The sequence below is a fragment of the Vulpes vulpes genome, chromosome 8 (genome assembly GCF_048418805.1).
Source record: "Vulpes vulpes isolate BD-2025 chromosome 8, VulVul3, whole genome shotgun sequence".
Taxonomy (NCBI): Eukaryota; Metazoa; Chordata; class Mammalia; order Carnivora; family Canidae; genus Vulpes; species Vulpes vulpes.
This window is the reverse complement of record NC_132787.1, coordinates 13055891-13068229: the sequence shown is the minus strand read 5'-3', so window position 1 is coordinate 13068229 and position 12339 is coordinate 13055891. Positions and strand designations below refer to the sequence as shown.

The following is a 12339-nucleotide window of genomic DNA, read 5'->3' as shown; positions in this document are numbered from 1 at the left end:
TCTTAAGAATAAATTTCAATAAGCTTTAAAAGAATACACGAGCTACTCCTTGTTTTGTATCAGAAAGGGTAGTAAGTAAAATAAACAAGATACAGATAATTCATAGGCAATTTGAGATTTAGATTTTTTTTCACAATTTTTCGTTCTTGTAATAGTAATTTATGATTATTTCAGAAACTGCTTCTGCAAATTCAACATTCACAGGTAAAATCATCATGATTTTCAATGTGTATTTCTGATTTCTTTTTGTGGAAGATCTTTTATAGTTTCACAAAAGTCTGTGCCAGTAAAAAGTATGCTGGTAAATCTGTTATAAAAATTTCAAATTAGAATGAATAGTTATTAGAAAATCTGTCAAAATATTATTTCACTATACCCCTGTGTATTCAGTTAGGAATATGATAGAACATACATTAGGTAATGTATGCTTATTAGTTAAATATCATCATCCAAAGCTTGACATTTTTAGATAGTAATTGGAACAAGTGGAATAAAAATGAGTTGAATGTGATCTCTCATGAAGTAAATATTTTAAAATCATGATTACACTGGGAAGTAATTTGAAAACATAGAAATAAAAAATTAATTTCTCTTTCTTAACTCATATATTTGCTATAAGGACATTTCAGTTATGTCCATTCAAGAGAGTGTGGAGAGAATGCAGTTCAACTTTAGTTTCAGGACGTGTAATTTACTGGCAATATAAGTATACCTAGAATTGCTGCAGTACACTTATATATTCCTGTTTTGCGTGATTCAAGGTGGGATTTTGTTTCCTATAGATTGATATACAGAGATAGTGTCAATTAAGAGACAGTAAATTAAATTGAACCTTAGATTTTGAGAATATATTTAAAATTGTGTTATTGTCTGTAAAATGCTATTTAAATTTTAGTTACTACTGATCACTTACCTATAGCTAAGTTATAACATGTCAGTGTTCTGAATCTTATTTCTTGGCCCTTAAATAGAACTTATAAAATTCCTATGAGATTTTGGCTAAGTGGTAATAACAGAAAATAGTTATTTTTGATGGACTTATAATAAATCTATAAGGTTATTTGTGTTGATTTAAATGAGAGATTATTTTGTCACTTAACCTCTGAATACAATTTTAGAAATGTTTAGTTTATTGTAAATGTTTTTTTAAACTAAACTTCCCAATAAAATTATTCAAGTAATTTAATTTTCATAGATATTTTCTTCTCCCACAGTTTCTACTACAACAGTTACCTCCATATTAAGCACTGAATCAGGTAAAGAAAAAAAAAAAAGTTTGCCTTTTTAGTTTCTAAATTGGCAGCAAAGTGAATTTGCAATTCTGGCAATTTGGCCCTTTTTTCAAATTTGTCATTCCCTATTTATTTTCTAAATGCCAAATAGCAGAGTCTATATCCAACTGTAATATTGGTGAAGAACATCTTCTCTATTCAGAGGTTATATATCCTAAAAAGAATATTCTGCATACTACTAATTTGGAGAAGATGAAGAAAATTCTACTACTGGAGAAAATTCTATGTTAAATTCTTTAAAAGTAATTTGCCATTTCTCTTTTACTAATATCAAGGGATCTTAACTTTAATTGAATGATTTCTAATAAAGCAATAGCCAAAGGAGAGCTAAAGTTTATTGAAATGCGTGAATATCTCAAAAACGAATTTAACTGTTACATTAATAATTGATTTGCATTTTAGATATAAACATGTCACTATATAAATATTTAATTTTGTCTTTTAACACAATTTAACATACATTCTCAAATATTTGTCTCCTTCTTTGTATAGTAATTACATCAGTAACCAGTAGCTCAGGCACAGGTAAGCCATAATCTTCAACCACCCAACTTAATCAAGAGGGCATTAAAAAAAACCCAAAACCAACTTTTGCAATATTATACCTTTATGATGACATTTTGTGGGGAATTTTGTCTTGTTTTAAAGAATGTTTTAGAGGAACGTTTTGGAAAAATGTTATACAAAATTATCTTTTCTTTGCCTTTTACAGGTGGTCTAAGGATTTGAAAGCTTTAATTTTACATTCTAACATCTAATCACCTATAGGATCAAATTTCTTTAAAATTTTAATTTCAAGTTGATCCATTTGACATATAAATATAGATGTTCTCAGAGGCATAATTTCCCCACTATACAAAATTAATTTTTTCCATCATTTTCTCTAATTCAGCAGCTTCCATTCCAATGCTTATGACATCAAGCAGTGAAACAATAGGTAGGTGAATCAGAAAGCTTATAAAATGACAAATACACTTTTTACATATATTAAAAGAGGTTTTTTAAAATTTAAAATATACTTCAATCAACATTATCCACTCATTTGTACTTAGGACTTTTTCTTCCCCCAACTAAACACTATTTCTCTTTCTCTTGTTATTAATTACATTCTCTATTTTTTTTATTTATTTATGATAGTCACACACACAGAGAGAGAGAGAGAGAGAGAGAGAGAGAGAGAGAGAGGCAGAGACATAGGCAGAGGGAGAAGCAGGCTCCATGCACCGGGAGCCTGATGTGGGATTCGATCCCGGGTCTCCAGGATCGCGCCCTGGGCCAAAGGCAGGCGCCAAACCGCTGCGCCACCCAGGGATCCCCCACATTCTCTATTTTTAAAAAATATATGTACATAAGGGTGCCTGGGTGGCCTAGTTGGTTAAGCATCCCACTCTTGATTTTAGCTCAAGTCCTGATCTCAGGGTCTTTATATCAAGCCCCATATGGTGCACTGTGCTCAGTGGGGAGTCTGCTTGTCTTTCACCTTTGCCCTCTGCTCCTCCCCTTGCATGTACATGTGTGCATGCTCTCTTTCTCACCAAAATAAATAAATTTAAAAATCTTAAAAAATATGTATATATATTTAAATCCACGATATTTTTCATTGAGGTATAATTGACATATTATATTAGTTTCAGGGAAACCTCATAGTGATTTGGTATTTCTATATATTACAAAATGATCACAAGCCTAGTTAACATTCTTGAAATCTCAGACCATGTTTTGGAATCCCTGTATTTCCAACCACACCTAGTTCTAAGCTATATATTCAGTAAATATTGTAGAATAAATGGATGATATTTCTTTTTCCCTATCCCAAATTTCAAATTTGGATTTTTCTTTTTTCTTTTTTTTTTTTTTTTTTGCGAGGGGGAGGGAAGAGGGAGGCACAGAACTTCTGGGGAAGGATAAACTATTAGATTTATTTATATTGATAAATCTTATCCTTTATACATTTTATTCACTGATGCAATATTCTTTCTCTAAAATACAAATATATAGTGCAAAATGAAGACTATTTTTGGATTGTAATTTTATGTCATGATATAGAATTATGACTATAATTTTGGGTACTTTGGTAATTCTTATTGTCTGATTTATTTGACGATTAATATATGACTTATATTTAAAGGGCAAATATATATATCTTAAAAGTATCAGCCATTATACCATGGAATATCATTAAAAATACCCAACCTAACAAGTTTAGTTCTTACCAAACTTTCTCTTATGTTGTATGCCATTAACAACACTAAGCACTACTGACTTGTTCAGTGTAAATCTTAGAAAGACTGATAGGTTTTAGAAGTATTTTTCCCTATTCTACAGTTGTAAATTTCCTTGCCAAGGCCTAGCTACAGTTTCATCCTGATAGTTCTTCTAGGTTATTTCTTATACAATGCAGAATAAATTTCCAGCTACATATTAGTTCAGCCATAAGCAATGGACTGACTTTCTAATTCTTGGCCTGGTTCTGTTTCCAAGATTAATTTCATTGCTTTATAGTTCTCTTTTGGTTAAAATCATTTGTCCAGCTATTAAAATTGTTGAATCTTGTGACCATGTAAGGAAATAAAACTACTCTTGACTGTTGATTTGTAAAATTGTATAGTTGTGCCTGAGTCACAAGGAATTTCAATAACTATTTCAAGGTAAAGGTGTCATCCTTATCCTATATCACAGTAGGCACTCAGAACGAAGAAAACTGGCATGATTTTTCCAGTTAACATATATATATTTCCTTTTATTTCTTTTCTTTCCCCAAGAATTCAGTTTTGAATATGATATTTGGCAATTTTATTTTTCCAACATTTGGTATTATAGCAAGCAAACATTTTATAAAAAACAGAAGGTCATGAGTCAATTAAAGAGTTTTTGTGAGCAACTAATGAAGTTTCAGATAAAAAGTCCAATAAACTTTAAAACACTACAAAAATCTCATCAATTATCTCTACCATACTATTTAAAAACCCCTAAATCTAATGTATAATGGAGTTATAGTAAAAATTACTCAGACGATTTTTTCCCTCTGAATTCATGAGGTATCATTTATGACATTTAATGCATAGCCTTGCTGAATCCTAGGGTTTTATTTAATTTCACTAAAGTTCCAGCGAATATTTCATGTTCTATAATATTACTAATTTAGTAAAATGTTGTATTATACTGTATCACAAAGATCAGAAGAAAAAGGAATTTTCTGGTGTGATGTAGAGAGAAATCAGCATTGTTTTTCTTTTCCTTGTTATCTGTATAAGCCAGAATTATTGCCAGAAATTATCATTTCAAAGATGTGAATCATTAAGGCTGCATCAACATTTTTCTAAAATCAGTAGACAAAAATAATTTTTTCATGTTAAAATTGTCCATCTGTGCCACATATTGTATGTGTTTGAAATAAATTTACTCAAATAATCCCAATCTGCAGAAAACACTGGTTATCAGGTTATCAAACAATGATATCTTTCCAGCATTCTTTAATAGTGTAATGTAGCTTATCTTATTGCTGGAATAAATCTGTATGTGCTTATTTCCCAGATGAACTGAGGCATACAAAATTGTGGTTATTAGTTAATTCTAAATTTTAAATGTGAACAGCAGTAGTAACACTTGGTTTAACTCTTAGTTCCTCATTCTCTATCCCACATCTTTCTGAGACTATGCCCATATCATACATAACAGGAGGGAATTTAGAAGTCATGCAAGGAATCATTGATTTAGTTTTCCAAAAACTGTGACTTTTAGGCTTGGATCATACCACTTGTTCATCTTTGTTGATTCATTTAGCTAATTGAATTAAATTGTCTACTTCAGCTTGTGCTATGAACTCAAGGATTGGGTACCAAATATTCAGACTGAAATGTGACATTTCTGAATTTGAACAACCATAAGAGACCACATGCCCATTTACTTCTGACTCAGAAATCATAGCAATCTATATAAAGTCAGTATGGCAATCAGGAGAATCTTAGAAAGTGCTAGTTGCATGTTTACTGGTTGGTATATTTTGCAGTTCTAAAAGGAAAAAAAAAAAAAGCCAAGTCTGGTGGTGGTGTTTTTCATTATCCATGTAGGAATAAAATACTTCATTTTAAGACACACCAACATAACTTTTTTGTTTCCTTTTTAAACTTTGTGTTTTTTTTCTAATTTCACCCAATAAGCATCATGCCATAGTGAAAATAAAACCATTTAAAATATTTGCCTTGTGAATATTTTTTAAAGAAATAAAATCTTTTTGTGGAACAATTGCCTTACACAAATTGTAGACTTGAAAGTCACTTTCCATTTCTTTTTAGTGACATTCATGGTGTAAAGGTTGAACGGCAACTGACAAATTGTGATGAATTCATAGCTGCATAATGATTTTTGTTTTTTAGCTTTTTAGGGGTGAGCTGCTTGATCAGTGATGAGAAAAGCAGATGCCAAAATAGGAGTGTAGTCATTATCACTATCAAAGTTTATTGTTACATTCTAAATATAGTATTCATCAACTAAAAATATTTAAATAGATAATTAAAAGCAGAAGCCTAACATTTCCAGATACAATAAAGCTAGGAAAGCACATCATTTTAAAGGGGTGCTGCCTCTTCATGAACTCTCTACAATATGTGAAAGGATTCTTTCTTAGACATGGAAACCCATTTCACCCAGGATTTTACTTATAGATTAAGTGTTTTAAATGTAATTTCATTTTGGATAATATATACATGCTTTTGAATAGACCCAATGTGATTAGTGGGTTGATTTAATTTAGTCAAAGCTTTTTTACTCTTATTTTCTGCTTTAAGAAATGAGTTTGATATAAAAAATATGATTCTAGAACATATAGGTAAGATTTATGTTTTTAAAAGAGTCTGAGCAGAGGGGACCTATAGGGCATTATCATGTTCCCTGGATGAAGTAATTTTAATCAAGTACTGGATCAGATGCTTCCCTGAATCAAGGACTTTTCACTGACCATTAGTATTTTATTTTGTTTTTCATCTATAACTTGAAAGAGTTAAATTATTTTAAAGTTTCTTTCCATAAATTTAAATGAGCTTTCTCAGATGGATGGAAGACATTCTTACAGATAGAAGCAGAAATTACTAGGTCTTCAGGAGTGAATGATGTTTATTTGAGTTTACACTCAAGCCTCTTGGATAGAAGCTAAGGTATAATTACACTGTTGCATATATCTTTGAGGTAAAGAGCACAGAAATGAAATTAACTTTTAATGAAATTGAAAAACATTACAGAAAACTTTAAAACACATGGGAACAATAGGCAAAGAAAAAGCTTTCCTCCATTCATTACATATCTCTTTTCTTTTCTATGAAGTAAATGCTTTCAGAGGGTTAAAGTACCCTGAGAGAAATCTAGCCAACCATTCCAATAAGTAAGTTCTTGTAGAATAAAAAAAAAAAAGTGCAATTGTGAGGGTTTTTTGGTATGTTTAATTATAAGATCTTTAAAGAGAGCTAAAATGTACTGAGCAGTATTATAAGTGTTTGATGCATTTGATACAAGGATTCTGCGAAGTAGATACCATAATTCCCCTGATATACTAACAAGGAAATGGAAGCTAAAAGAAGTTACGTTATGTTTCCAAGGATGTTTGCTAAAAAAGGCTGAGAGAGAATGAAACTTGAGGACATGATGTTCTAGATTACATGCCTAGTGCTGCTGTGTTATTTGAGAAAGAGAATAAAGTTAAATTTAAGCAAAATCAATCAACAAATGGAATATAATGGCATATTACAATTAAAATTTGGGACATAGGTTAAATGGATGGTTTATGTAGTAAACTGCCTTTGAAATTTTAAAAGGCTCATTGAACCTAGGGGTTACTGGTTCATATAATTAAAAAGTGAGTTTCTGTTACATAACAATTTGATGGCTTAAAATGCGTATTTTATCAAAAGGTTAAAATCTCAGAAGGGCGCAACTATAGCTTATGTAGGAATTTTGTTTGTATAAGGAGTTTATTGTAAGACAGCGTCCGTCATGGAAGGAACCTCATTACATCAGGCTAAGATAGAGAGCCACCTGGGTGGAGTGGGAAGCAGAGGTCTGAAAACCTAAGATTCTCAATCCCTTCTGTTCCACTTACCAGCTGTATGAATCTAGTTTAAGTCTTTCAACACTCTGAACATGAGTTTTCTCACATGTTGGGTGGGGAGGACAAAGATCTATGTTAGAGGACTGGAGAAAAGAGTTAGTAGGAGAGTGCCACTTGAGTGTTACACACACAGTTAAGTCCTCAGTAAAATCAACCTGATGACTACTCACCATTGTCCAAAGAAGAAATCCTGATGTAAATGACCTTAGGTTTTTAGCAAAGGAGTTAGATAGGTTTTCGGTAATCAGAAACAATTCTTCCTGGAGGAACATCAACTTCATGGGTTGTTTTTATCAGAAATATGATCTGTTGCAAAACCTGCAAACTTTGCACTACTCAAATTGTTGTTTGTTTGGGAACATGTTATGGATCCTCCTTCACCCTGACATTCAGACATATGTGCTGAGTCCAATGGAATCCACTCAGGGGAAATTAGCAAAATAATTTTTCTATGAGAATGAAAGTGATTCTTAAAGTCATCAGGAAATGCTAGAAGTAGCAGAAAAATGAGTTGCCAGGTTTTATTCTAATTGTTCAGTCTCTCCTGAGGTAAAATACAAGCAAGGCAAAAGTAATAAAATTGCTGAAACTCTTTGAAAGAAGTTTCGCAGGAGGAAAGAATAAATGGGCCTACACAGTCACTTGCAAAGGGTTGCAGGAGTACTACTGCATAATGCACAGAGATATCAATATTTTGGTAAAGGCAGCTCTTCCTATTAGCACTCATGTCTTGGCAACAAAAAAGGGATCCACAGGAATGATGATATTGAGTACTTTAGGCATATTAAGTTCATTTAAAAGGGAAAGAAAAGCCGAGTGTCACAGCAGTGGTTATGGATGTCAAAAGGAAAGAGAACAAGAAGGTTCTTTCAGCTTTGATAAGGAAACCATGAAGAAAAGGGGATTGATTCTTTTGTATTCATGGTAGTAAAAGAGAATCCCTATTTTGATCACCACACCCACCATTTCTGACTTCTACCTTTGGAAGTTGATCTGGGGGTGAGGGTGGGGGGAAGCTGTGTTAGTGTAGCCCAACTGGTATGTCCTCCAATCTGTGATGAGTTTAGAGAACTCTTCAAGCCCTGATTAAAGATGGGTCTTTGAGGTCCCCATCTCAATCTAAGAGACCCTGTGGCCCTGTGAGCCCCACTCATCCCAAGGAAAGGCCTGGAGATGTGTTTTCTCATTCCTATGCCAAAATCACTTAATCTGTGCCCTACCATCTATGGTGAACTGCTGTGTTACCCTTTACTCCCTGTTGATCAGAGCCTATTCTGTTATGGCATGTTTGAAGAAGAGTTGCTTATGTTCCATGGGGGGCTGCTGCTTTTCATTCAAGGTTGTTCAGTTCAATGTGAATGAGCTCAAATGAGAATCATTGAAATTCACTCAAGGTTCCATCTGGTGTGGGAAATGGCATATGCACCAAAATGTTTTGTAGCATCTCTCTCTCTATCCTGCTACATCATTCTCAGCTTGATAGCGTCTGTGGGGCAAGGCCAAATAGTCATTCTAAGGGATCCTCGCATCCAGATAGGCAATAAATTTTAATTCAATGTCCAATTGATATTTGGTCAGTGAGGAATGATTGGATCTGACTTGGTGGGTCTGTGGGTAGAGCATGCATAACACCAAATGAACAATTCTTGCCAATGAAACCATGCCACTACTTTGGAGAATTCTCACAGAAAATTGCTCTCCAACTATCTTACATATTTATCATATCCTTCTGGTGCAGCAAGGAAGAAAGAACACTTTATTACTTATTTGATATGAAGTGGCATTTTATACTAGTCTAACCTAGAACGATTCCATGTATATGATATATACATACTCAAAACACGACTTGAAGCCCATCATGATATGTAGAGGAAGGGTAATCTAAAAAGCAATATGGGTTGGACTCCTGGGGATGGGGTGATTTGGATTTAGTCCCAAGCCTACACACTACCTAGCAGCTCTCTTGTAAAAGTCACTTCACTCTTCAGAGCCCAGGTCTTTGGAAGTGCTGGGAGGTGGTGGTGGAGGTGGTGGTGAGGGAGAGAGGCAGAGGGAGAGAGGGAGAAAGGATCTTCAGCAAGATCCATGCACAGCCGGCTGCCCAATGAGGGCCTTGATCCCACAAGCCTGAGATCATGACTCCAGCCAACATTAAGAGTCAGACGATTCACATACTGAGAGACCCTGTTGACCCTCATTTCTCTTTTCCTTCACAGGAACAACTCTAGGTCTTTGGAGTGAACCTTTTAGTACAGGTTAGTATCTTAATTACTGTCTTTGTAAGTAAAAAACAAAAACATCTCCCAGTGAAAATTGTTAGTAACTTTGAGTTTGTAAGAAAAAAAATGGTCGGGTGTATAGCTTCGGACATAACATTGCAAACAAGTAACTTAGCGAGGTTTTGGCATGGATTGACAAACCAAGAAAATATAACATGAACTTAACTTGTCTATGACCAGGTCAGATGGATTGACTCTAATAGGGATTCCAGATTTATTTTCTTCAATGTCATCCACTAGTAATATAGAATTTAAAACACAACTAAATCACATCAAATGCCAAAGGAAAAGTATGAGACATGACAAAGCATGCCTATATCTAAACAAATCTACTGATATCAGTATAAAGGAGCAAGTGGCTATGTCCAACAATTCATCATAGTGACTATCATCCCCGAGCAACAGTGTCATTAGGGCTGAAGGTTCCCTTTCATTGAAAGAAACCTCATAGAGAGAAATATAAGAATTAGTACTGAGAGCAGGTCAAGACGGAGAATATGAGATTAAAATGAATAAATATAGATAAATACATAGAGACATAGATAAAGAGATAGATATAAAGATAGATTAGTAGATAAGGAATAAATAAATAAGAATGAAACAATAAATAAACAAGTAAAAACATGAATAGAGAAGCAACAAAGACAACAACATAGAAAAAGGAGGGAAACCAAATCTAGGAAATAAGATGGACTCAAAGAAAAATTTAGGTGACAATGGACAAGAAGTTGCTGGGTCCACGATTCCAGGTTCTGTAGTGGGAATTGAGTGAACAGTGAAATCCTTCATGTGAAGTACAATGCAAGTGTCATTGAAATGAGAAATTACTTGTATATTTTTCTCAGGCGTTGCTGGGAGTCCATTTCCAATGACCCTAGAAGTTAGAAACGAGGGCAGGTCTACAGAGGGACCCAGCTTCACCAGTACTGGGCAAATAGCAGGTGAGTGGAGTTCAGAAGCCACTCTACCATCCACACCTAAGCAACCAGCATTAGGCAAAGCTGCTGCTCAGTATCACAGTTGACAATCCAAAGACATCTGAGACCTTAGCTGGAGACATGTCAGCACTGGTAGATATGGCAGCAGGCCTGTGCCTTTGCGTCACCATCAAGAGAAGGGTACCACTCAACACAGGCTTCAGAGGAGGTGGAAAAAAGAAATGAGTCAAATTCTAGGGCTTCCAGGACTTCAATCCACTAGGAGTCCTCCTTTTCCAGTCAGGAGCACCAGCACCCTGGAGACAGTAGCATATGCTGAGAGTGGCTGGGGGTGGGGGTCGAGTGGCAGGCAGGTCGAAGTCAGCTGATGGATGAATTGGGGACAACCCTCAAGGTTAGGAATAGGCATTGTTTCCATATGTCTGCATTCACTCATCTTTCTATGGCACCTAAGCTCTGAGACTGTGCTCCAAAGCCAAGCGTGGGAACGTAATGCACACTGACACCATGGCACTTGGGAAGGTCACTAGGTCTCAAGAAGGAAGAACAGCAAGAAAGACCTCTGGGTATGCAGGGGCAGGATTAGAAGCCAAAGTCTTGGCCACGCACGGAATGGCGCCAAACTGCCACCATGGGAACCACCTGCATAGGAGCATGAGTCTGAGGAGAAAATAGGAGAATAGCGTCTCATAGTTCATCATGGCATCCATTGCCACAGGTGTTGCTTTCAGCATGAAAGCGTCTCAACCACTGACCAAATAGAGCTGATTTTGATGGCCCTAGGAATGGCACTGAGCATCACCCAAGTCACGCTCCAGACTGAGCAGCTGATTATAGGACTTGGAGATGAGCTAGCTAGCTGTGGCCATCCTAGGAGTCACTCCGCGGCCCTTTGAGGCTAGGAAGCTCCCTGCTGTCCTGCCCGCAAAGGGTGTGGTATGCAGACAGGCTGCTGCCACGCTGGAGGTCAAAGCCTTCCCCCGCTGTCGTGGCAGGAACCCCAGAAGGTTCCAAGGGCTTGACAGCAGCACCTGGCAGTGAGAGCACACGTGGAGACTCCAGCGCCCCAGGCACGACCTTGGGAGGCAGAGCAGGTATGCCAAGTCGGGAGCTTCTTCTCAGGCACCTCAGGCAAGCAGGCCAGTGGCTCACGGCAGGAGGGAGTCGCTCCTGGTCAAGTGGGAGGGCCCGTCCTCATGAACAGACTCTCCGTGTGTTTGGGGGCCTTCATGGCAGCGTGTCTGTCGCATGAGCTCAGACGTGAGTAGCTTGCCACTCACTCACTCCTTAGGAGACGTCTCACGGAGAAGTGTTCTCCAACCACCTATGGATCCTGTGCATTTGGTGTAGCGAGGAGGAGCGAACGATTTGTGACTTCTTTGCTCCTGAGCTGTGCCTTTCTCGAGTCTAGACTCGAGGGCGTTCCATGCTACAAGTGGTGCGCGGGGAGTACAAGCAGGCCGAGTGGCGCCCCATGAAACACAGGGGCAGAGCGAGGTCAGAGGCCATATGCGTTGAACTTCTGGGGCCCGTGTGATTTGGCGTTTTTTTTTTATCCCGGCCCGGTCGGTGCCCTGCAGCTCTCCTGGCTGGACCAGTGACTTCCCTCTTGGGAGCCCAGTCCGGTGGGGGTGGGGGCGGTGGTAGAGCTGGTGGTCAGTTGGCAGGTGCAGAGGGAGAGAGGGAGAGAGGATCTTCAGCAGGCTGCACCAGAGCAGGCTGCCCCCCGA

The 12339-nt window shown here is 36.7% G+C and overlaps 1 protein-coding gene across 1 annotated transcript in view; it reads left to right on the top strand.

Moving 5' to 3' along the window:
• LOC112921200 (mucin-19) overlaps positions 1-12020 on the top strand; it is a 63028-nt gene extending 51008 nt beyond the window's left edge. The window contains exons 32-39 of the mRNA XM_072767890.1: positions 175-204; positions 1215-1256; positions 1785-1817; positions 2185-2229; positions 9609-9647; positions 10517-10612; positions 11605-11703; positions 11920-12020. Coding sequence (XP_072623991.1) covers positions 175-204; positions 1215-1256; positions 1785-1817; positions 2185-2229; positions 9609-9647; positions 10517-10612; positions 11605-11703; positions 11920-12020 — 485 coding nt within the window. The remainder of the gene's footprint in view (positions 1-174; positions 205-1214; positions 1257-1784; positions 1818-2184; positions 2230-9608; positions 9648-10516; positions 10613-11604; positions 11704-11919) is intronic.
• The last annotated feature ends 319 nt before the right edge of the window (positions 12021-12339 follow it).